The sequence below is a fragment of the Oncorhynchus kisutch genome, linkage group LG17, assembly GCF_002021735.2.
Source record: "Oncorhynchus kisutch isolate 150728-3 linkage group LG17, Okis_V2, whole genome shotgun sequence".
Taxonomy (NCBI): domain Eukaryota; kingdom Metazoa; phylum Chordata; class Actinopteri; order Salmoniformes; family Salmonidae; genus Oncorhynchus; species Oncorhynchus kisutch.
The window spans coordinates 30,056,729-30,084,446 of NC_034190.2; the positions used below are offsets into that span (position 1 = coordinate 30,056,729).

The 27,718-nt window shown below is 39.7% G+C and overlaps 1 protein-coding gene across 1 annotated transcript; it reads right to left on the reverse strand.

Moving 5' to 3' along the window:
- Positions 1–18,161: 18,161 nt before the first annotated feature.
- Positions 18,162–22,270, reverse strand: LOC116354386 (frizzled-1-like). Its single transcript, XM_031793536.1, has one exon. The coding sequence runs from the start codon at positions 21,278–21,280 to the stop codon at positions 20,282–20,284; it is 999 nt and encodes a 332-aa protein (XP_031649396.1). The 5' UTR covers positions 21,281–22,270; the 3' UTR covers positions 18,162–20,281.
- Between the last annotated feature and the right edge of the window lie 5,448 nt (positions 22,271–27,718).

The following is a 27,718-nucleotide window of genomic DNA, read 5'->3' on the forward strand; positions in this document are numbered from 1 at the left end:
TCTGTCATAATATAATAGAGACAGTAGATCTAGCTGGTCTGTCATAATATAATAGAGACAGTAGATCTAGCTGGTCTGTCATAATATAATAGAGACAGTAGATCTAGCTGGTCTGTCATAATATAATAGAGACAGTAGATCTAGCTGGTCTGTCATAATATAATAGAGACAGTAGATCTAGCTGGTCTGTCATAATATAATAGAGACAGTAGATCTAGCTGGTCTGTCATAATATAATAGAGACAGTAGATCTAGCTGGTCTGTCATAATATAATAGAGACAGTAGATCTAGCTGGTCTGTCATAATATAATAGAGACAGTAGATCTAGCTGGTCTGTCATAATATAATAGAGACAGTAGATCTAGCTGGTCTGTCATAATATAATAGAGACAGTAGATCTAGCTGGTCTGTCATAATATAATAGAGACAGTAGATCTAGCTGGTCTGTCATAATATAATAGAGACAGTAGATCTAGCTGGTCTGTCATAATATAATAGAGACAGTAGATCTAGCTGGTCTGTCATAATATAATAGAGACAGTAGATCTAGCTGGTCTGTCATAATATAATAGAGACAGTAGATCTAGCTGGTCTGTCATAATATAATAGAGACAGTAGATCTAGCTGGTCTGTCATAATATAATAGAGACAGTAGATCTAGCTGGTCTGTCATAATATAATAGAGACAGTAGATCTAGCTGGTCTGTCATAATATAATAGAGACAGTAGATCTAGCTGGTCTGTCATAATATAATAGAGACAGTAGATCTAGCTGGTCTGTCATAATATAATAGAGACAGTAGATCTAGCTGGTCTGTCATAATATAATAGAGACAGTAGATCTAGCTGGTCTGTCATAATATAATAGAGACAGTAGATCTAGCTGGTCTGTCATAATATAATAGAGACAGTAGATCTAGCTGGTCTGTCATAATATAATAGAGACAGTAGATCTAGCTGGTCTGTCATAATATAATAGAGACAGTAGATCTAGCTGGTCTGTCATAATATAATAGAGACAGTAGATCTAGCTGGTCTGTCATAATATAATAGAGACAGTAGATCTAGCTGGTCTGTCATAATATAATAGAGACAGTAGATCTAGCTGGTCTGTCATAATATAATAGAGACAGTAGATCTAGCTGGTCTGTCATAATATAATAGAGACAGTAGATCTAGCTGGTCTGTCATAATATAATAGAGACAGTAGATCTAGCTGGTCTGTCATAATATAATAGAGACAGTAGATCTAGCTGGTCTGTCATAATATAATAGAGACAGTAGATCTAGCTGGTCTGTCATAATATAATAGAGACAGTAGATCTAGCTGGTCTGTCATAATATAATAGAGACAGTAGATCTAGCTGGTCTGTCATAATATAATAGAGACAGTAGATCTAGCTGGTCTGTCATAATATAATAGAGACAGTAGATCTAGCTGGTCTGTCATAATATAATAGAGACAGTAGATCTAGCTGGTCTGTCATAATATAATAGAGACAGTAGATCTAGCTGGTCTGTCATAATATAATAGAGACAGTAGATCTAGCTGGTCTGTCATAATATAATAGAGACAGTAGATCTAGCTGGTCTGTCATAATATAATAGAGACAGTAGATCTAGCTGGTCTGTCATAATATAATAGAGACAGTAGATCTAGCTGGTCTGTCATAATATAATAGAGACAGTAGATCTAGCTGGTCTGTCATAATATAATAGAGACAGTAGATCTAGCTGGTCTGTCATAATATAATAGAGACAGTAGATCTAGCTGGTCTGTCATAATATAATAGAGACAGTAGATCTAGCTGGTCTGTCATAATATAATAGAGACAGTAGATCTAGCTGGTCTGTCATAATATAATAGAGACAGTAGATCTAGCTGGTCTGTCATAATATAATAGAGACAGTAGATCTAGCTGGTCTGTCATAATATAATAGAGACAGTAGATCTAGCTGGTCTGTCATAATATAATAGAGACAGTAGATCTAGCTGGTCTGTCATAATATAATAGAGACAGTAGATCTAGCTGGTCTGTCATAATATAATAGAGACAGTAGATCTAGCTGGTCTGTCATAATATAATAGAGACAGTAGATCTAGCTGGTCTGTCATAATATAATAGAGACAGTAGATCTAGCTGGTCTGTCATAATATAATAGAGACAGTAGATCTAGCTGGTCTGTCATAATATAATAGAGACAGTAGATCTAGCTGGTCTGTCATAATATAATAGAGACAGTAGATCTAGCTGGTCTGTCATAATATAATAGAGACAGTAGATCTAGCTGGTCTGTCATAATATAATAGAGACAGTAGATCTAGCTGGTCTGTCATAATATAATAGAGACAGTAGATCTAGCTGGTCTGTCATAATATAATAGAGACAGTAGATCTAGCTGGTCTGTCATAATATAATAGAGACAGTAGATCTAGCTGGTCTGTCATAATATAATAGAGACAGTAGATCTAGCTGGTCTGTCATAATATAATAGAGACAGTAGATCTAGCTGGTCTGTCATAATATAATAGAGACAGTAGATCTAGCTGGTCTGTCATAATATAATAGAGACAGTAGATCTAGCTGGTCTGTCATAATATAATAGAGACAGTAGATCTAGCTGGTCTGTCATAATATAATAGAGACAGTAGATCTAGCTGGTCTGTCATAATATAATAGAGACAGTAGATCTAGCTGGTCTGTCATAATATAATAGAGACAGTAGATCTAGCTGGTCTGTCATAATATAATAGAGACAGTAGATCTAGCTGGTCTGTCATAATATAATAGAGACAGTAGATCTAGCTGGTCTGTCATAATATAATAGAGACAGTAGATCTAGCTGGTCTGTCATAATATAATAGAGACAGTAGATCTAGCTGGTCTGTCATAATATAATAGAGACAGTAGATCTAGCTGGTCTGTCATAATATAATAGAGACAGTAGATCTAGCTGGTCTGTCATAATATAATAGAGACAGTAGATCTAGCTGGTCTGTCATAATATAATAGAGACAGTAGATCTAGCTGGTCTGTCATAATATAATAGAGACAGTAGATCTAGCTGGTCTGTCATAATATAATAGAGACAGTAGATCTAGCTGGTCTGTCATAATATAATAGAGACAGTAGATCTAGCTGGTCTGTCATAATATAATAGAGACAGTAGATCTAGCTGGTCTGTCATAATATAATAGAGACAGTAGATCTAGCTGGTCTGTCATAATATAATAGAGACAGTAGATCTAGCTGGTCTGTCATAATATAATAGAGACAGTAGATCTAGCTGGTCTGTCATAATATAATAGAGACAGTAGATCTAGCTGGTCTGTCATAATATAATAGAGACAGTAGATCTAGCTGGTCTGTCATAATATAATAGAGACAGTAGATCTAGCTGGTCTGTCATAATATAATAGAGACAGTAGATCTAGCTGGTCTGTCATAATATAATAGAGACAGTAGATCTAGCTGGTCTGTCATAATATAATAGAGACAGTAGATCTAGCTGGTCTGTCATAATATAATAGAGACAGTAGATCTAGCTGGTCTGTCATAATATAATAGAGACAGTAGATCTAGCTGGTCTGTCATAATATAATAGAGACAGTAGATCTAGCTGGTCTGTCATAATATAATAGAGACAGTAGATCTAGCTGGTCTGTCATAATATAATAGAGACAGTAGATCTAGCTGGTCTGTCATAATATAATAGAGACAGTAGATCTAGCTGGTCTGTCATAATATAATAGAGACAGTAGATCTAGCTGGTCTGTCATAATATAATAGAGACAGTAGATCTAGCTGGTCTGTCATAATATAATAGAGACAGTAGATCTAGCTGGTCTGTCATAATATAATAGAGACAGTAGATCTAGCTGGTCTGTCATAATATAATAGAGACAGTAGATCTAGCTGGTCTGTCATAATATAATAGAGACAGTAGATCTAGCTGGTCTGTCATAATATAATAGAGACAGTAGATCTAGCTGGTCTGTCATAATATAATAGAGACAGTAGATCTAGCTGGTCTGTCATAATATAATAGAGACAGTAGATCTAGCTGGTCTGTCATAATATAATAGAGACAGTAGATCTAGCTGGTCTGTCATAATATAATAGAGACAGTAGATCTAGCTGGTCTGTCATAATATAATAGAGACAGTAGATCTAGCTGGTCTGTCATAATATAATAGAGACAGTAGATCTAGCTGGTCTGTCATAATATAATAGAGACAGTAGATCTAGCTGGTCTGTCATAATATAATAGAGACAGTAGATCTAGCTGGTCTGTCATAATATAATAGAGACAGTAGATCTAGCTGGTCTGTCATAATATAATAGAGACAGTAGATCTAGCTGGTCTGTCATAATATAATAGAGACAGTAGATCTAGCTGGTCTGTCATAATATAATAGAGACAGTAGATCTAGCTGGTCTGTCATAATATAATAGAGACAGTAGATCTAGCTGGTCTGTCATAATATAATAGAGACAGTAGATCTAGCTGGTCTGTCATAATATAATAGAGACAGTAGATCTAGCTGGTCTGTCATAATATAATAGAGACAGTAGATCTAGCTGGTCTGTCATAATATAATAGAGACAGTAGATCTAGCTGGTCTGTCATAATATAATAGAGACAGTAGATCTAGCTGGTCTGTCATAATATAATAGAGACAGTAGATCTAGCTGGTCTGTCATAATATAATAGAGACAGTAGATCTAGCTGGTCTGTCATAATATAATAGAGACAGTAGATCTAGCTGGTCTGTCATAATATAATAGAGACAGTAGATCTAGCTGGTCTGTCATAATATAATAGAGACAGTAGATCTAGCTGGTCTGTCATAATATAATAGAGACAGTAGATCTAGCTGGTCTGTCATAATATAATAGAGACAGTAGATCTAGCTGGTCTGTCATAATATAATAGAGACAGTAGATCTAGCTGGTCTGTCATAATATAATAGAGACAGTAGATCTAGCTGGTCTGTCATAATATAATAGAGACAGTAGATCTAGCTGGTCTGTCATAATATAATAGAGACAGTAGATCTAGCTGGTCTGTCATAATATAATAGAGACAGTAGATCTAGCTGGTCTGTCATAATATAATAGAGACAGTAGATCTAGCTGGTCTGTCATAATATAATAGAGACAGTAGATCTAGCTGGTCTGTCATAATATAATAGAGACAGTAGATCTAGCTGGTCTGTCATAATATAATAGAGACAGTAGATCTAGCTGGTCTGTCATAATATAATAGAGACAGTAGATCTAGCTGGTCTGTCATAATATAATAGAGACAGTAGATCTAGCTGGTCTGTCATAATATAATAGAGACAGTAGATCTAGCTGGTCTGTCATAATATAATAGAGACAGTAGATCTAGCTGGTCTGTCATAATATAATAGAGACAGTAGATCTAGCTGGTCTGTCATAATATAATAGAGACAGTAGATCTAGCTGGTCTGTCATAATATAATAGAGACAGTAGATCTAGCTGGTCTGTCATAATATAATAGAGACAGTAGATCTAGCTGGTCTGTCATAATATAATAGAGACAGTAGATCTAGCTGGTCTGTCATAATATAATAGAGACAGTAGATCTAGCTGGTCTGTCATAATATAATAGAGACAGTAGATCTAGCTGGTCTGTCATAATATAATAGAGACAGTAGATCTAGCTGGTCTGTCATAATATAATAGAGACAGTAGATCTAGCTGGTCTGTCATAATATAATAGAGACAGTAGATCTAGCTGGTCTGTCATAATATAATAGAGACAGTAGATCTAGCTGGTCTGTCATAATATAATAGAGACAGTAGATCTAGCTGGTCTGTCATAATATAATAGAGACAGTAGATCTAGCTGGTCTGTCATAATATAATAGAGACAGTAGATCTAGCTGGTCTGTCATAATATAATAGAGACAGTAGATCTAGCTGGTCTGTCATAATATAATAGAGACAGTAGATCTAGCTGGTCTGTCATAATATAATAGAGACAGTAGATCTAGCTGGTCTGTCATAATATAATAGAGACAGTAGATCTAGCTGGTCTGTCATAATATAATAGAGACAGTAGATCTAGCTGGTCTGTCATAATATAATAGAGACAGTAGATCTAGCTGGTCTGTCATAATATAATAGAGACAGTAGATCTAGCTGGTCTGTCATAATATAATAGAGACAGTAGATCTAGCTGGTCTGTCATAATATAATAGAGACAGTAGATCTAGCTGGTCTGTCATAATATAATAGAGACAGTAGATCTAGCTGGTCTGTCATAATATAATAGAGACAGTAGATCTAGCTGGTCTGTCATAATATAATAGAGACAGTAGATCTAGCTGGTCTGTCATAATATAATAGAGACAGTAGATCTAGCTGGTCTGTCATAATATAATAGAGACAGTAGATCTAGCTGGTCTGTCATAATATAATAGAGACAGTAGATCTAGCTGGTCTGTCATAATATAATAGAGACAGTAGATCTAGCTGGTCTGTCATAATATAATAGAGACAGTAGATCTAGCTGGTCTGTCATAATATAATAGAGACAGTAGATCTAGCTGGTCTGTCATAATATAATAGAGACAGTAGATCTAGCTGGTCTGTCATAATATAATAGAGACAGTAGATCTAGCTGGTCTGTCATAATATAATAGAGACAGTAGATCTAGCTGGTCTGTCATAATATAATAGAGACAGTAGATCTAGCTGGTCTGTCATAATATAATAGAGACAGTAGATCTAGCTGGTCTGTCATAATATAATAGAGACAGTAGATCTAGCTGGTCTGTCATAATATAATAGAGACAGTAGATCTAGCTGGTCTGTCATAATATAATAGAGACAGTAGATCTAGCTGGTCTGTCATAATATAATAGAGACAGTAGATCTAGCTGGTCTGTCATAATATAATAGAGACAGTAGATCTAGCTGGTCTGTCATAATATAATAGAGACAGTAGATCTAGCTGGTCTGTCATAATATAATAGAGACAGTAGATCTAGCTGGTCTGTCATAATATAATAGAGACAGTAGATCTAGCTGGTCTGTCATAATATAATAGAGACAGTAGATCTAGCTGGTCTGTCATAATATAATAGAGACAGTAGATCTAGCTGGTCTGTCATAATATAATAGAGACAGTAGATCTAGCTGGTCTGTCATAATATAATAGAGACAGTAGATCTAGCTGGTCTGTCATAATATAATAGAGACAGTAGATCTAGCTGGTCTGTCATAATATAATAGAGACAGTAGATCTAGCTGGTCTGTCATAATATAATAGAGACAGTAGATCTAGCTGGTCTGTCATAATATAATAGAGACAGTAGATCTAGCTGGTCTGTCATAATATAATAGAGACAGTAGATCTAGCTGGTCTGTCATAATATAATAGAGACAGTAGATCTAGCTGGTCTGTCATAATATAATAGAGACAGTAGATCTAGCTGGTCTGTCATAATATAATAGAGACAGTAGATCTAGCTGGTCTGTCATAATATAATAGAGACAGTAGATCTAGCTGGTCTGTCATAATATAATAGAGACAGTAGATCTAGCTGGTCTGTCATAATATAATAGAGACAGTAGATCTAGCTGGTCTGTCATAATATAATAGAGACAGTAGATCTAGCTGGTCTGTCATAATATAATAGAGACAGTAGATCTAGCTGGTCTGTCATAATATAATAGAGACAGTAGATCTAGCTGGTCTGTCATAATATAATAGAGACAGTAGATCTAGCTGGTCTGTCATAATATAATAGAGACAGTAGATCTAGCTGGTCTGTCATAATATAATAGAGACAGTAGATCTAGCTGGTCTGTCATAATATAATAGAGACAGTAGATCTAGCTGGTCTGTCATAATATAATAGAGACAGTAGATCTAGCTGGTCTGTCATAATATAATAGAGACAGTAGATCTAGCTGGTCTGTCATAATATAATAGAGACAGTAGATCTAGCTGGTCTGTCATAATATAATAGAGACAGTAGATCTAGCTGGTCTGTCATAATATAATAGAGACAGTAGATCTAGCTGGTCTGTCATAATATAATAGAGACAGTAGATCTAGCTGGTCTGTCATAATATAATAGAGACAGTAGATCTAGCTGGTCTGTCATAATATAATAGAGACAGTAGATCTAGCTGGTCTGTCATAATATAATAGAGACAGTAGATCTAGCTGGTCTGTCATAATATAATAGAGACAGTAGATCTAGCTGGTCTGTCATAATATAATAGAGACAGTAGATCTAGCTGGTCTGTCATAATATAATAGAGACAGTAGATCTAGCTGGTCTGTCATAATATAATAGAGACAGTAGATCTAGCTGGTCTGTCATAATATAATAGAGACAGTAGATCTAGCTGGTCTGTCATAATATAATAGAGACAGTAGATCTAGCTGGTCTGTCATAATATAATAGAGACAGTAGATCTAGCTGGTCTGTCATAATATAATAGAGACAGTAGATCTAGCTGGTCTGTCATAATATAATAGAGACAGTAGATCTAGCTGGTCTGTCATAATATAATAGAGACAGTAGATCTAGCTGGTCTGTCATAATATAATAGAGACAGTAGATCTAGCTGGTCTGTCATAATATAATAGAGACAGTAGATCTAGCTGGTCTGTCATAATATAATAGAGACAGTAGATCTAGCTGGTCTGTCATAATATAATAGAGACAGTAGATCTAGCTGGTCTGTCATAATATAATAGAGACAGTAGATCTAGCTGGTCTGTCATAATATAATAGAGACAGTAGATCTAGCTGGTCTGTCATAATATAATAGAGACAGTAGATCTAGCTGGTCTGTCATAATATAATAGAGACAGTAGATCTAGCTGGTCTGTCATAATATAATAGAGACAGTAGATCTAGCTGGTCTGTCATAATATAATAGAGACAGTAGATCTAGCTGGTCTGTCATAATATAATAGAGACAGTAGATCTAGCTGGTCTGTCATATTATAATAGAGACAGTAGATCTAGCTGGTCTGTCATAATATAATAGAGACAGTAGATCTAGCTGGTCTGTCAAAATATAATAGAGACAGTATATCTAGCTGGTCTGACACCATTTGTGATTGATCGCCCCCCATCTAGCTTCAGAGTTTGTTCTGTTAGGTGACCTAAACTGGGATATGCTTAACACCCCGCCAGTCCTACAATCTAAGCTAGATGCCCTCAATCTCACACAAATCATCAAGGAACCCACCAGGTACAACCCTAACTCTGTAAACAAGGGCACCCTCATAGACGTCATCCTGACCAACTGGCCCTCCAAATACCCTCCGCTGTCTTCAACCAGGATCTCAGCGATCACTGCCTCATTGCCTGTATCCGCTACGGAGCCGCAGTCAAACGACCACCCCTCATCACTGTCAAACGCTCCCTAAAACACTTCTGTGAGCAGGCCTTTCTAATCGACCTGGCCCGGGTATCCTGGAAGGACATTGACCTCATCCCGTCAGTTGAGGATGCCTGGTCATTCTTTAAAAGTAACTTCCTCACCATTTTAGATAAGCATGCTCCGTTCAAAAAATGCAGAACTAAGAACAGATACAGCCCTTGGTTCACCCCAGACCTGACTGCCCTCGACCAGCACAAAAACATCCTGTGGCGGACTGCAATAGCATCGAATAGTCCCCGTGATATGCAACTGTTCAGGGAAGTCCGGAACCAATACACGCAGTCAGTCAGGAAAGCTAAGGCCAGCTTCTTCAGGCAGAAGTTTGCATCCTGTAGCTCCAACTCCAAAAAGTTCTGGGACACTGTGAAGTCCATGGAGAACAAGAGCACCTCCTCCCAGCTGCCCACTGCACTGAGGCTAGGTAACACGGTCACCACTGATAAATCCATGATTATCGAAAACTTCAATAAGCATTTCTCAACGGCTGGCCATGCCTTCCGCCTGGCTACTTCAACCTCGGCCAACAGCTCCGCCCCCCCCGCAGCTCCTCGCCCAAGCCTCTCCAGGTTCTCCTTTACCCAAATCCAGATAGCAGATGTTCTGAAAGAGCTGCAAAACCTGGACCCGTACAAATCAGCTGGGCTTGACAATCTGGACCCTCTATTTCTGAAACTATCTGCCACCATTGTCGCAACCCCTATTACCAGCCTGTTCAACCTCTCTTTCATCTCGTCTGAGATCCCCAAGGATTGGAAAGCTGCCGCAGTCATCCCCCTCTTCAAAGGGGGAGACACCCTGGACCCAAACTGTTACAGACCTATATCCATCCTGCCCTGCCTATCTAAGGTCTTCGAAAGCCAAGTCAACAAACAGGTCACTGACCATCTCGAATCCCACCGTACCTTCTCCGCTGTGCAATCTGGTTTCCGAGCCGGTCATGGGTGCACCTCAGCCACACTCAAGGTACTAAACGAAATCATAACCGCCATCGATAAAAGACAGTACTGTGCAGCCGTCTTCATCGACCTTGCCAAGGCTTTCGACTCTGTCAATCACCATATTCTTATCGGCAGACTCAGTAGCCTCGGTTTTTCGGATGACTGCCTTGCCTGGTTCACCAATTACTTTGCAGACAGAGTTCAGTGTGTCAAATCGGAGGGCATGCTGTCCGGTCCTCTGGCAGTCTCTATGGGGGTGCCACAGGGTTCAATTCTCGGGCCGACTCTTTTCTCTGTGTATATCAATGATGTTGCTCTTGCTGCGGGCGATTCCCTGATCCACCTCTACGCAGACGACACCATTCTATATACTTTCGGCCCGTCTTTGGACACTGTGCTATCTAACCTCCAAACAAGCTTCAATGCCATACAACACTCCTTCCGTGGCCTCCAACTGCTCTTAAACGCTAGTAAAACCAAATGCATGCTTTTCAACCGGTCGCTGCCTGCACCTGCATGCCCGACTAGCATCACCACCCTGGATGGTTCCGACCTAGAATATGTGGACGTCTATAAGTACCTAGGTGTCTGGCTAGACTGCAAACTCTCCTTCCAGACTCATATCAAACATCTCCAATCGAAAATCAAATCAAGAGTCGGCTTTCTATTCCGCAACAAAGCCTCCTTCACTCAAGCCGCCAAGCTTACCCTAGTAAAACTGCTATCCTACCGATCCTCGACTTCGGCGATGTCATCTACAAAATGGCTTCCAACACTCTACTCAGCAAACTGGATGCAGTCTATCACAGTGCCATGCCGTTTTGTCACTAAAGCACCTTATACTACCCACCACTGCGACTTGTATGCTCTAGTCGGCTGGCCCTCGCTACATATTCGTCGCCAGACCCCACTGGCTCCAGGTCATCTACAAGTCTATGCTAGGTAAAGCTCCGCCTTATCTCAGCTCACTGGTCACGATGGCAACACCCATCCGTAGCACGCGCTCCAGCAGGTGTATCTCACTGATCATCCCTAAAGCCAACACCTCATTTGGCCGCCTTTCGTTCCAGTACTCTGCTGCCTGTGACTGGAACGAATTGCAAAAATCGCTGAAGTTGGAGACTTTTATCTCCCTCACCAACTTCAAACATCAGCTATCTGAGCAGCTAACCGATCGCTGCAGCTGTACATAGTCTATTGGTAAATAGCCCCACCCTTTTCACCTACTCATCCCCGTACTGTTTTTATTTATTACTTTTCTGCTCTTCTGCACACCAATATCTCTACCTGTACATGACCATCTGATCTTTTATCACTCCAGTGTTAATCTGCAAAATTGTAATTATTTGCCTACCTCCTCATGCCTTTTGCACACATTGTATATAGACCCCCCCTTCGTTTCTACTGTGTTATTGACTTGTTAATTGTTTACTCCATGTGTAACTCTTTGTTGTATGCTCACACTGCTATGCTTTATCTTGGCCAGGTCGCAGTTGCAAATGAGAACTTGTTCTCAACTAGCCTACCTGGTTAAATAAAGGTGAAATAAAGAAATAAATAAAAATAAAAAATAAATTTGGCAAATGCTCACCATCGATGGCCACTGGCACGCCAGAGAATTGTCCCCTTCACGGATAAATCCCAGTTTCAACTTTCCCGGGCGGATGGCAGACAGTGTAGCGTGTATGGCGTCTTGTGTGCGAGTGTTTGCGGATGTCAAAGTTGTGAACAGAATTCCCCATGGTGGCGGTGGGGTTAGGGTATGGGCAGACATAAGCTACGAACAACGAATATAATTGCATTTTATCAATGGCAATTTGAATGCACAGAGATACCGTGACGAGATCCTGAGGCCCATTGTTGTGCCATTCATCCGCCGCCATCACCTCATCTTTCAGCATGATAATGCACACAGCCTCATGTCACAAGGATCTGTATACAATTCCTGGAAGCTGAAAATGTCCCAGTTCTCCCATGGCCTGCATACTGTCGTGGCATTTTTCTGCTTTACCAAATGAGGAGAGTTACAAACTTCACACACTAGTCAGAGTTATACTTAAACTACATATTGTTTAATAAGAGCTTTGCAATAGCCATTGACTTTCAATGATGCGCCATCTCTAATGAACCATTGAAAAGTACCAACAGAAATGTACAAAGATCTTTTATAGCCAAGATACGCCCCTCTCAACTTACATGACGAATCACAGATCTTAGGAAACTGTTCACAAAGAACTACTTTTTTACTTGAGAAAGGAGTATCCCTTAGCCAGATAACATTCACTATTAATTATCGTTGAGTTTGGTTCCCTCAGACGAGGTTCTAATCTCGTTCCTGGTACTTCATAGCACAGAACCATTACCTCATCCAAGGCATAACTTCAATTGTCAACTCTAGATACCCCTATCTAAAGTAGACTCCCTCTTGACCCCACTCCTGAACAAGCTCACTGAGGGGAGTGAGCCTCTAGGTCATACACTATCCCAGCATAAGTGCAGCATCAAAGAGGACATACAATATTTCCAGACACTGCCATATTCCCACAATGGGAAAAGGAGGGGAGTGACTGGCGCACAGACATTGTGGAGACAAGTAATTGGTTCCCCATTAATCACACCATCCCTCCACATGGTTAAGAATAGGTAAAGACACATTCACATATGGAGACAATGTTCCATTCTGTCCTCTTCCCTTTCTGATATTCTGCAATAGCACCAGGGACATGTGAAAGACAAACTTGACCTCTCCCCTTTCTGGGCCCAAGTGACTGAGCCCTAGCTGAGGGAAAAGTGCAACTGCCAACACTATAGTTCAAAAGGATACATTCTAATGACAAGTATCTCACATAAGCATATTATGCAAATAAAACATCTTAATTATCTATGTTTCCCAACTAATTCTGATCCAACCGCCACAATACTCACCAGACATGTCACCCATTGAGCCCTGTTTGGGATGCTCTGGATCGACGTGTACGACAGAGTGCTCCAGTTCCGCCAATATCCAGCAACTTCACACAGTCGTTGAAGTGGTGTGGGACAACATTCCACAGGCCACAATCAACAGCCTAATCAACTCTATGCAAAGGAGATGTGTCACGCTGCATGAGGAAAATGGTGGTCACACTGGATACTTACTGGGTTTCTGATCCACGCCCTACCTTTCTTTAAGGTACCTGTGGCCAACAGATGCATAGCTGTATTTCAGTCATGTGAAATCATAGATTACGGCCTAATGACGGATTTCCTTCTTGGAACTGTAACTCAGTAAAACCTTTGAAATGTTGCGTTTATTTTTTTGTTCAGTGTAAATGACAGAGTGAAAAAAGGAGCTTGTACATAATACAAATATTCCAAAGCATGTATCCTGTTTGCAATAAGGCACTAAAGTAAAACTGCAAAAAATGTGGTAAAGAAATGAACTTTATGTTTGGGGCAAGTCCAACACAACACACCATTGAGTACCACTCTTCATATTTTCAAGGCATTGTGATGGCTGCATCATGTTATGGGTTGCTTGTCATCAGCAAGGACTAGTGAGTTTTTTTGGGAGGATTAAAAGAAACGGAATAGAGCTAAGCACAGGCAAAATCCTACAGGAAAACCTGGTTCAGTCTGCTTTCCAACAGACACTGGGAGACAAATTCACCTTTCAGCAGGGCAATAACCTAAAATGCTTACCACGACGACATTGAATATTCCTGAGTGGCCTAGTTACAGGTTTGACTTAAATCAGCTTTAAAATCTATGGCATGACTTGAAAATGGCTGAATAGCAATGATCAACAGCCAACTGACAGAGCTTCAAGAATTTAAAAATAATACATTTTCAAATATTGTACAATCAAGGTGTGCAAAGCTCTTAGAGACTTACCCGGAAAGACACAGTTGTTATCACTGCCAAAGGTGATTGTAACATGTATTGACTCAGGAGTGTGAATACTTATGTAAATATATTTAATTTTCAATAGATTTGCAAACATTTCTAAACAAGTTTTCACTTTTCATTATGGGTTATTGTGTGTAGATAAATACACCCTCTGCGTCCAAAATAAAACCGCTATCAATAATCTGTTAATAGAAATGATGGGGCTTATATATTTCCTGGTAACTTTATTTTATCCTCTCTGTGTGTGTGTTTGTGTATTCCAGGAAGTACTGCCCCCTATTTGCCGTCCTCTCCTGTGGTCTTACTTTTTTAAAATTCAAGATTGACAATTTAAATCAATCTTATTAGACTTTTTTTATTACCTTGTGACGCAGCTATTTGTTATTCTATATCTGACATGTACATGGCTTTATTAGGGGTCATATCATGTTGTCCACTACTACTATTCATTCCTGAACACAGGCCCATACTGCACGTGAAAAAGTCATGTGTAAAGCATTATCCGTCATGATTTGTTGATTCAATGTGCAGAATCACCACCATCATGTAAGTCTTAGAACAATGTGTGCAAACGCATGTGTTTAACAGGCTCCAAGTTGTTGCTGTACAGGCATGGCTTCTAATTTGATTCATATAGCCGTGCCCATTTCTAATTTCAAGCTTTTACAGTAAAATCCCCAAGACGTTCCAAATCTGGTGTTCTGAAATGTGTCATAACTCAGGTTAGGATTGCAACTGGTTCATAAGGAATATTCTCAATACCTACTTCAATTCAAATAACCTTTAATATAACTTTTTTTGTGGGTATGGTTACTTCCATTTAGCTCTCTAGGATGTTTGTCTTCTGTGCCCAGCAGGGGGCAGTATGTTACAATCGCTCTGTTATTTCATCAATTCAAATGCTGGAGTTGACAGATGATGGAGACATGGGAATTCTAAATCCCGATTTTGGTCCAAGACAACAGTGTGTAGCTGTCTTGTCTAGAGGGAGCACAATCCAACATTATATAGAGAGAGAGAGAATGCCTCAGGTATATTGGTGAAGAATCCCATGGTTCATTGGCATTGATACAGTAGGAAAACAGGAAATCATTCAGTATGTACAGTCAATAAATGATTAAACATTATCATTTGCATTGCTCTTTATCTCATTTTCCCTATGCTATCAAAAACAATAACTGTGAATCTGACAGAGGAAAGTACATAACTAGTTTTGCATAAATGCACATTATTATCTTCTGACAAAAAGTAATAAGGAGACATCAATTGGAATGTCACATTCAGGTAAACAAACATAGAGAGAGAGAGAGAGAGAGCTGATTGGTGTTCCAGAGTGTTAGATGTACGGTGGCAGTGTTATAAACCAACCATGGCAACACAAACACCCCTTATACATTGCACTAATTCATCAGTAACACAAGTAGTAAATTAATGGGAAACATCTATGTGAAATGTACACACACACACAGACAATAAAATCCATAAACTACAAGATTATAACAAACCTAGCCTACTAACATCATGTTATGTAAAATGTATGTTTTGCTGTGCTCTCAAAAAAAAGTCACATCTGATCAGGAACTGTCTGTTCCTTGTTCTCTTCAGGTCATGGTTAAAATAACAGTTATGGCTAATAGGCAGAGGCTTGGTGTGTAGTAGTAGGCCTATATGAAGCAACCTGTAACATTTCTAAGTATGAAGATGTATGTGGAACTTTCTGTGAGCCATGCTCAGTTATCCCCATATCTATATGAAACATGTGACCTGTGATATGTCTTCTTGTTCAGAACACATGGGACCCACCAAAAAGTTTACAAAAATGCCTTCAACTTTCAGTTTCAAAACATGTAGTAAACAAAACCTGAAACCACATCTCTCATGGCTCTGTATCGATTTATTTGTCTGAAAAAAGAATGACAAAGTATTTCCTCTCTTAGTTTAGTCTCTGGCGTCAATGCTGTTTAAGGGAGAAGTTTTAAATAGAGACAAAACATTCAAGTTACATATAAGTGCAATAATACTAATTTAAATATGCAAAGTGAAAACAAATTGTAACAGATATCCTTTGGGCAGTAGCGGTGCATGTGTAAAATCACGGGGTAAGCCAAGCCAGGAAACAAATTCCATATTACAACCTATGTGTTATGATAATTGCGTTGTTTGCGCTATAACCGGTTAGTTCATATGCCTTTGCCACCATGGTATATAGGCATAAGGCCGAGACAATAAGAAGACACAGAATAAATTCACCCACACCTTTGTTTCATCACAAAACCGGAGAGCAACATCTGTCCGGTGAAGTCCACAAAACACATTGTACGTAACAAACAGTTACATGACGTACAGCATGGTGAAGCAAGTGAATCCTTCCGCCATTTTCGGACCACTAAACAACTATTGATTTTGAACCACAGAGCAAGTCGCAAAGAAAACAGGAGCTGCCTCCTCAATTCTAGCTCCATTTCAACATCATCTAATCCCCTTGCTTAGTCCAATACAGTGACTAAAGAGAGCAAAAACAACTTAGTCCAGTCAACGTAAGCTAAATATGATGTAGCTGTCCATGGTACTGATTTCTGTGTCTGTGTGCGCTTGCAAGTCGAAAATAACACTCACCCTACTTGTTGAGAATAGCCAATGCCATCCTCCTCTTTCATGTTACCTAAACGGTCTATGACTGTCATAGAGTACACACTTTTAGTTTTTGTTGTCCTAAACTACCTGGCTAAAATACTTGCTCGCTAGCCTAACTTCCTTTCATGGGCAACAATGATTTAGATGGTAGAACGATTGTGGCAAAACAAGCAAACTGAAATTAGGCAAACTATTAGAATTTTTGCAACCTGGAAATGGCGGAGCAATTTCTGCATATTGCACCTTTAAATCCACTTCAATCAGGGAGGAGACAGGATAAAGCATGATTTTACTTGGCACCGGTTTGTGTCAAGTACTGCAAACACAGCAGAGTTTTTCACGCTCAACAGTTTCCCGTATCAAGAATGGTCCACCACCCAAAGGATGTCCAGTCAGCTTGACACAACTTTTGGAAGCATTGAAGTCAACATGGGCCAGCATCCCTGTGGAATGCTTTTGACACCTTGTAGAGTCCATGCCCCAACAAATTGAGGCTGTACTGATGGAAAAAGGGGCCCTAATGTCTGGTATAGTCAGTGTAGATACAAGGCCATTATTGCACTCAGTATTTACAAGCATGACACTGGTCTTTAGTATAGGCCAGGGGTTCCTAAAGTTTTTCTGCACATAACCCCAAATTGACACTAGACCCTAGTCAATACTGTGTGTTTCATATCCACTCGATTTTAGGTCCAGCAGGCTGTTTCAACACACTGAACGTTTGTATTCTATACCCATTTTAAGAGAAGAAAGTTCTTACATTTTGTTTGAAAATATAAACAGATTTTCTCAGGGGACACCATTTCACCCCAAGTTTGGGAACCACTGGTCTAGGCCGTATACTTTATTACCTTCTTTCAATGTATACTTTTCTGTTCAGTAACACCAGGGTTGTGTTCATTCGGGCACACAACAGCGAACAGTTAACGCTTTGCAACATAAAATGAAAAGTCTTGGTTTTGCCTCCCTGTTTCAGCCTATTTTCTTCCATTTAGTATCTAATGAACACGACCCAATAGTAAATCCACTAGACTGTCAGCGGTTACAAATAGTCTAATAGCTTTGAGTTACCTTTGTTGGCTTACATTTGATAGATTAGTGTTACACTAGCTACAGTATTAAAAAGACAACCAGGATCTGAAAGCACTATACTGCACATTTCCACATTGGCAAGATTTTAGCGGAAACTCTTCGAAATCTAAAAAGGTTCGTAACTCTCACCACAAGGGAAGATTAAGTCCAAACCACAATTACAGTGAATAAATTGGAGGTAGCTTTTATTTTCATTTAAATGATGGTATGCTAGGATTATCTGTTTAATATACACATTGGTAGACAGAAAAAGGGTGTTAGAAAGTCATATGCAATTTAAAAACATTGGTCGGCATACAAACAACATTGACCTCAATACAAACATAGTGCTATAAAAGAATGAATGGCTCCGATTAAGAAAATGTAATCCCTGGGTAAGAAAATATACCAACGCTCAAACAGAAAGATCAATATCAGCGTTGATGCCTTTGACAAAAATGCATAAATGGAGTGAAGCAATGCATAATATGAAGAATCATCAAGAACAAGTGTACAACATGGTCGTGTTCATTAGGCCATGCAACAGAGAATATTTTGCAAAGGATAATTGGACAAGTCCATATATTCCCTCCCGGTTTGTCTGTTTTCTTCTGTTTGGTGCCTAATGAACGCAACCCTCCATGTGCATTAGGGCAACAAGAGCTCAATGACTGATCTCTGTCAAAGAAATTATAAAATTCATCAGTATTTTTCATTGAGATTCAAATTACATCCATTATAGAGCTGTGACTCTAAAAAATTCAGATGCAAGCTTTGTTTTGTATTACTAACCCGGGAAGTTTGGCTCCTGGATGCTGATTGGCTGAAAGCTGTGGTATATCAGACCGTATATCACGGGTATGACCCCAAAATATTTTTTTACTGTTCTATGTAAGTTGGTAACCAGTTTATAATAACAATAAGGTACCTCAGAGTTTTGCGTTATATGGCCAACATACCATAGCTAAGGCCTGTATCCAGAAAGAAAAGCCTTTAGCCGTGGTATATTGGCCATATAACGCAAAACTCAGAGGTACCTTATTGTTATTATAAACTGGTTACCAACTTACATAGAACAGTAAAAAAATATTTTGGGGTCATACCCGTGATATACGAATTTTTTTGCCTTATTTCTTAATTATAGAATAACGAATATGACATTATGCGCAACATGCACTACAGTGTGACAGATTTCTAAGGAGGTTGAGCATGTTTTTCATTCAAGTGTTGTGCGGTATTACTAAATTTTTCACCCATTTAAGCAGAATAATGTGCTTGGAGTCAGTAGAAAACAATCCCTTGGTGACTAGAAAGAGGATGGATAGTTGTGGAGACAGCTGGAAAGCTGGATTATTGGACTTCAACGACAATAACTCCACCCATACGCTCTTAAAACAAAGGCACTGGACTGAGCATTCCATTATTGTCAATTCCAGTCATATAGCTTGTGTGTGCAGAAAGTAATAATTTTGGATCTATCCCCGTATGTAGAAGGCCTTTGAATGAGTGCTAAATTCAAAGTAGTTCAATAGCGACAGGCTTTTGTTTACACATAAGGGTATTGATCTCATCCCCTAATCTAATATTTCTTTGGAGAAGTCTGCATTCACTTTAATGGTAAAATATCCCCAAAACACAAAATACACATGGTGAAAGAAAAATGAATGCTCAGACATCCCATAAAAACACATGGTAAAACAAATACATCAATAGAAACGAGAATAAACTATGAAGTGGCCTGTAACCAGGTTTGAAATAGTGGTCTATGGAATGATTGTGAAAAAAGGTTATTATGACTCATAGAATACAGCAAAAGTCCAACAGAACCTTGATGACTGTTTCTCAAATACAGGGAAGATCTAAATTGCACAGGGGAGTGAACACTGGCTCTCATCCAATTCCTTTTTGAGAAGGAGATGAGGATGCGAGGAGTACGTAATTGAGATCTTCCCATAGTTCACATGAAACACCACTAAAAGGATGACATGAAAAAGTTCAATGGAGCACAAATAGAATGAATGAAAAAGTTCAGACAGTCTAATTCTCCTCATTGAACTAGATAAGAGCTTTCCTTCTTTTTATATAAAAGTGTGATAGATTAGAATCAGATGTGTGGGCTATTTTAAATACAAATATGTAAAAATTTCTCCCCAAAAAAGCTTATTTGTAACTTATTTTAAAAGTGTGTCACAGTAGCTTTTTCTTCTGTTCATGCATCTCTGTGTGTGTGTGTGTGTGTGTGTGTGTGTGTGTGTGTGTGTGTGTGTGTGTGTGTGTGTTCAGGGGACAACAAAAGTATTAGGTCTTACACTGTTGTCTCACCCTGTTTATTGCTCGCCAGTCTCGTATAAAATCTCCTCCACGAATTCAGCGTCTTACTTGACCAAATCCAGAAGCCAGAGGTGATACCCACAATCAACATCATCAGGTACTTGATCATGAAGACGGTAAAGTCTGGCGACATCTGCGGGTGGTGGTGCCCAGGGCACGGCATGGCGTAGTTCTTACACGTCCGACTCACCCAACTCTTCTCCCACTGTTCCCTGAACGCCTGCTCATAGAAGTAGCACGCGATGACGACGGTGGCGGGCACCGTGTAGAGCACGCTGAAAATGCCGATGCGCACCATGAGCTTCTCCAGCTTCTCCGTCTTGATGCCGTCATGCTTCATGATGGTCCGGATGCGGAAGAGCGACACAAAGCCGGCCAGAAGGAATGAGGTCCCCAGGAAGAGGTAGATGAAGAGCGGCGCCAGAACGAAGCCTCTGAGAGCGTACACGCTGTTAATGCCCACATAGCACACGCCACTCAGAACGTCGCCGTCCACCTGTCCCACCGCCAGGATGGTGACGGTCTTGATGGCGGGTACCGCCCATGCCGCCAGGTGGAAGTACTGCGAGTTGGCTTCGATGGCCTCGTGACCCCACTTCATCCCGGCTGACAAGAACCACGTCAAGGCCAGGATGACCCACCAGATGGAGCTGGCCATACTGAAAAAGTAGAGCATCATGAACAAAATGGTGCAGCCCTCCTTTTTGGTGCCTTGGATGACTGTTTTGACATCGCTGTCAAAGCGGTTGTTGCATACCACCTTGTCCCCCAACAAGAAGCCAGCAATGTAGGCTAATGATACTATGGAGTAGCAGCCTGATAGGAAAATGATAGGTCGCTCTGGGTAGCTGAACCGCTGCATGTCCACCAAGTAGGTCAAAACTGTGAACAGAGTGGACCCGCAGCATAACACAGACCATATTCCAATCCAGATCTTGGAGAATTTCAACTCGTCCTCATTGAAGTACATCATTCCATGTGGTTTTGAGGGCTCACAAGGTGCACCACAATCCTCCTCCCCAAGAAAACGGTAGTTCAAATAAGGGGGTACTCTCAATGCAACTGGGCATCGAAACTGTCCTTTTACAGTCCTACGCTGAACATAAGGTGATTCTGTTACATCCGAGGAGGGATTAATAGGAGTGCTTCTACCAGACACGTTTTGCCCGACGCACAACTCACCCGCTCAGTGAACAGGGATAGATTCACAGGCGAGGCTGTCAGGCCACTGGAAACCGAATTTATTCATCAGTGCCTCGCAGCCCTGCCTCGCTCTCTCGCAGAGCGAGCGACACGGAGGCAGTGCTTGTTCCAGCACCGTACAAACGGGGGCATACATGGAGCAGAGGAAAAACTTCAGGTCAGGAGATCATTGAACTTTCACAAGCGGATAAAACTGGTGTACTTCAAGCCCAGCGTCCTCTTGGTTCATGTGCCCTAATACATTTGGCATGATAGTCTCGTTATAGGCAATATCCATACAGAGAGGAATGGAAATAGGTTGGCAAAAGCCATGTTCAGGAACGTACATTCCACGGAGGCCATGCTGACCATTTGCTCCCCGTAGAAGTGAAAGAATAATCAGAACCAGCAACTGGGAAGATATTATACAAACTTGGTTGTTCCCCATTCCAAATTAATTCTAACACGCGACTTTATGTCCGCGCGTAAACACGCAGGCTCGAGACCACGGGATTATTTTCCCGGATAAAACAAAATCATAAACGACAAGACTTTTCTGACAGGCTACATACATTACTTTATATCCTTGCGTGTACTCGGAAGAGGTTTTAAATCCATCTGTTGTCAGTGTGTAGCCATTATCTGTCTCCTCCAACTGTCTGTGAGGGTTGCGGTCCGGGTTCTACAGTCCCCCACTATTCACGGAGGGAGGAGCCTTGAAACAGACTGTAGGTTACTTTTTAGAATAATCTCAATCTTACAAGATTGTTAATATTTGGTCCAAAAATGTGCATATTCTTTTGGTCTATTCTATTTTATTTGGCATTTTTCGAGAGAAAACTATATCTACGTATCTACTCTACCATCACCATGTCATTATCGTATCATATGGGTACTGAAAGTTGCACCCTCCCTCTTCCACGGAGGCTGGGAGAGTAAACTGCTGTGCACCACGCCACTGTCCCTGGTCGGATTAACGTCTGATGGAGAGAAGGTGTGAAATTAAAGCCGATTGTGGAGTGACAGATTCACAGCTGGCCCCAGTAACCCTGCAGGCTGCTGTGGCCTTGGTGGAAGGGAGGTTTAGGGAGACTTTAGCTATGCCAGCCAAGGAATATTAAAAGTGGAGAAAGCGAAATATTACAGCACATGTTAGCATACACGTTAACACGCACGCACACACACACACCAAAAGCACACACTAATGAATATTAGCAAAAAAGCACTATCCTTCTATGTTTGTCACTGCAGTCCCAGCAGCAGTCCGGATCTGGCCACATTATCTTGCCTTAATGGGCTGAGCTCATGGCTCCTCCTACTGAATTATGCATAGTTTCCAGTCCCCCCTCCCAGTCCTGGCTTTGGAAGTCAGCACTTCCCAACAGATGTGGGTCTTAAAAAGCCCTAAATGTGTACTTTTTTAACAATGAGTAATTTTCTGCACTACAGAAAAGAACAAATCTTTTGTTTTGTAATGGGCAGCAGTGTAAAACGGATAATGTACAGGCAGTACTTCGAATGCTGCTTTTTTGCTAAAGGTGATATTTTAATTAACCATTTTCAAACCTCACAGCTTCATTGTGCAATTATGTCATACTGTTCACCTTTACCACTAGCATATTACTCAAATAGGATTTCACAGTGTATCATAATGTTTATGAAAACAACTGTCTTGATTATGATTGCGTCATTGCTACTGCAGTACATCTCCAGACTTGACTACTAAGTATCAATGCCCAGTAAGCCTACTTCATGTCCTATTAACCCCACTTTTGACGAACATTGTTTATCCTCAGTGTTCCTCATGGGTGACCATTCAAAAGCTCACTCCTCGTGAGAGAGGAGCAAAAACTAGACTTGTATCTTGTGTTTCTTGAACTCACTCTGAAATGGACACATTATACTCGGCCTCCACACTAAGCAACAGTATCTTTTAATTACACCAACCAAATAAAATCTAAATTGTATTTGTCACATGTGCCGAATAAAACAGGTGTAGACTATACAGTGAAATGATTACTTACAAGCCCTTAACCAACAATGCAGTTCAAGAGTTAGAGTTAAGAAAATATTTACTGAATTAACTAAAGTAATAAAATAAAATAAAAAAGTAACACAAGAAAACTGCATAACAATAACGAGGCTACAGTATATACAGGGGACACCTGTACCGAGTCAATGTGCGGGGGTACAGGTTAGTCCCGCTGCACTGGCAATGCCAGTGTGCAAACACAGCTTGTCCCGGCTATCGGCATGACCCGGCAAGCAAAAAAAATGCCACAAACTAAGGAAATTAACACAGGTTCAGCTCCTGGCATTTTCTGCTGTGAAAGGATTAGTTCCTAATTAAATTTGAGTTGAAATGCAGAGAGAATGGCATTTCAAAATTAGAGGGTACATGCTGGTAAAATGTTGAGAATCATTATTTGGGTGCCTGTAGGGAATGTTTGAATACATTTTCATAGCTACGTTGGTGGTGGTACCAAACCAAATATAAAATTCTAACAGTTACTCTGATTGGCAAGCTCCCCTCCATACTATTTTAGGTTGCTGCAAGGGAAAGGGAAAGGGGGAAACCTAGTCAGTTGTACAACTGAATGCCTTCAACTGAAATGTGTCTTCCGCATTTAACCCAACCCCTCTGAATAAGAGTGGTGCGGAGGGCTTCCTTAATCGATATCCACGTCTTCGGCGCACGGGGAACAGTGCTCCCCCCCCATATACCATCTGTGCTATTGAACCTGTTGGGTCATTGCCCATGTAGGGGTTAAAGGTCAGGGGTAATTCAGGGGCGTGTTCATTAGGGTGCATTCAACATAATAAGAACGTTTGCATTTGTCATTGGACAAGTCCAGGTAATTCCCCATTTTACTCAGTTTTATTCTGTTTGCTGCCTATTGAACACAACCATGTAGTCTCCCAGTCTGCATTCTGCGTGTGAAGTGTAGTCCACCAGTGAGCGCCACTTCCACCAACGCTGCATGGGAAAGGTATTTTAGCTCATTCATACCTGGAGCAACAAGCTGACAGACAAGAATGAAAACTCTCCCCTCCCTCCTCTCCTCTCCCCCATTGCAGATATTTTCAACAAAGAGCTCTAAAGAACACAGCGTATCAAGTTGAATCTCCTCAGGTCTTTGAGGACGCTGGTTAAGGAGAGCTGCAGCACAGCAGACTCATGGGGTTGCTGTTCTAAATCAGAGTTAATGATTGTGAACAAGAGCATAGTAGTTTTCATCAGTGTATTGTATATAAGGTTTTGAGCTGGCAGTGTATTTTTGAATGTACCCCTGTTCAGTCTACTAACTAGTGTACAGAAAAGTGTTTGAGACAATCTACTGTTTCTGGTTTCACCTCTTGACTATGTCAGAAAGGCAATGGGAATACTGTAACTACTGTATCTCATACCCTGTAGAGGAGATGTACTGCAGTTCTAACTGAGAAATATTTACAATGAAGAATTGCCATATTTTCAGAAAAAATATAGTGCCAACTCAGACTCCAAGCATATGGAATTATGAGAGAGGGTTCATGAAAGGTTTGCTTCGAAGCCTCCCCTTATATTCAACTAGGTCATGTCCTGGGGGAGAAGGTAGGAAAAGGACCCAGAGATTCATTGGAAGAGGGGATATTTTTCTGGTCAAATTTAAAATGCCATGATAGATGGTAGCAATTACTGTTGCCTATGCAAAGTATCATATGTTTATGTTTGTGCCTTGGTTTGAAGTTAAGGATACATTTTACTCCTTGTATCCTTATACCTCAGCTGTGAGATTTAGATGAAATCAGACGTTGTCAAACACCATAGAATAGATACTGCAATGCAGGTGCAGTTGAATTGAGTGTGTTACAGTAGCCGAGGTATAAACCATGGGTTTATTTAAAGTAACAAACAGTTCATTCACCCTATTGTTGGAACTAGGAAGAAAAATATATTATTTATTTCGTAGTCAACCTTTAGTTAATACTACTATGACTCTAGCAGAGGAGGCTGGTGGAATGAGTTATAGGAGGATGGCCTCATTGTAATGACTGGAATGGAATTAATGGAATGAAGTCAAACACTGTGGTATTAATGGAACAGTATGTGGTATTAATGGGACGGTATGTTCCATTAATTCTGTCCCAGCCATTGAAATGAACCCGTCCTCCTATAGCTCCTCCCACCAGCCTCCATTGGAGACAAGAGTACCGTACATTTATAAATTGTCTCTAGTGTATAAATTAGGTTACTCAGTGCTTGTCTAATTACCCAGTCAGTTTAATGAATGTATGTGTGTGCATAACAATTAAAGAGGAGACTTGAAAAGTATATCAGCTCTGAAATGTGCTTGCATGCATTTACAGACCACTGAGACAGGATGGAAATAGGCTACGATTGGAAATATATATTAATTTAGTATTCTTGTGGTAAGTTGCCAAAATACTTGGTTTTAAGTTGGCTACTTCTCTCATTCCAGGTGGAAAATTAAGTAAAACATGTAGTGGTGTGCACACACAGTGTGTGTGTGTGTGTGTGTGTGTGTGTGTGTGTGTGTGTGTGTGTGTGTGTGTGTGTGTGTGTGTGTGTGTGTGTGAGAGATAGTTGAGAGAAAAAGAGAAAAGATGTTTGTGAGTGTGCATTTGTATGCATGCTTTTTGTTTGCGGGCCTTCACTGAACCCCCATGTTTCAAATTAAAACCTAATTACTCCGGACACGTTTTACATCCCTCACTTTTCCTCTCACTCTTCTCCATGACTTATGTTCCTGATATCTATGCCACGCAACCATGGGGCTCCAAACTGAGTAATCCGTGGATCAGACTGGGATGGAACAGCGCCTCTTTCCTCCTTTTCCTGATCCCAATCTGGATCCACAGCCTCACTGCCAAGCAGATCTCCTTAGCCAAACAATTAGGGTATATTTTTAGGGCCTGGAAATTCATTGTCTAATGATCCGTGTCGGGAGCATGCGGTTTGTTGAACGTCGGTTCCCTCAGACCCTCACAGTAAGTCTTCTTACAGGGATGTATCATCAAAATCCCACACACACCATCCTTGAATCAGGACTGGGTTAACAAGTTAGCAGTATGTGGCCCCTATAAGTTTGCCTTGCTCCATGTTGGTATAACCTATTCGCCATGTGAATAGTGGGTTTAGTCCTCATTTCAGATCTGTCCTTCACCTGCTGGGAGGAAACAATCCCCCTAACCAGATCTGTCCTTCACCTGCTGGGAGGAAACAATCCCCCTAACCAATGGGGCATTCAGGCGGTCTCTGCGGCAACCTTAGTTGCCTCATTTTAGCCAGTAGCTCTTGCAAATCAGACAGAATTTAATTGAGAATTGCTTGTGCATGGAGTCTTGTTAGCCAACAACCAAGCGTAAAATTGCCACCCTTCTATGCCGGCATGATGAGTCAATCGATCTCAAAACATTTTTTTTTTTTAAAGGATGTCACCTGAAGGACTGTCGGTGAACACACACACCAGTTTGTAGAGAAAAACATTGCAGATCATACTGGGAGTTTCTGTCTTTAATTTTTTTTATAAGCAAGAAATGCATCTCCTGTTCTTTTTAAGTTCTGGCTGGCTGTGTTGAAAGGGGATTCTGAAATCATTTAAGATTTTTAAATAAAAATATTATAAAAAGCAATAAATATTTTGTAAGGATAGAAAAACTTGATCGATGTCATTGTGTAAACACAATGTATGCATACTTCAAATGTTGTCAATTCTGTCCAAAACACTTTTTTTGTGCCATTCACTGTGTATTCTCTTCAGTGGGGGTTAACCCCACTCATTTATACTTAAAAAAAAGAAATATGTTTGCCTGTTTTGCATGTTATTTTGGCATTAATACTTGTGACATATCAGTTTGCAAACAATGTAAAAAAAAAGAGCTAAATAATTGAGTTAATAAAGTCGCATACAAATTTTGTCTCTTTTTTTCCTTTATTTATTTTATTTATTTATTTTATTTTACCTTTATTTAACCAGGTAGGCAAGTTGAGAACAAGTTCTCATTTACAATTGCGACCTGGCCAAGATAAAGCAAAGCAGTTCGACAGATAAAACGACACAGAGTTACACATGGAGTAAAAACAAACATACAGTCAATAATGCAGTATAAACAAGTCTATATACAATGTGAGCAAATGAGGTGAGAAGGGAGGTAAAGGCAAAAAAGGCCATGATGGCAAAGTAAATACAATATAGCAAGTAAAATACTGGAATGGTAGTTTTGCAAT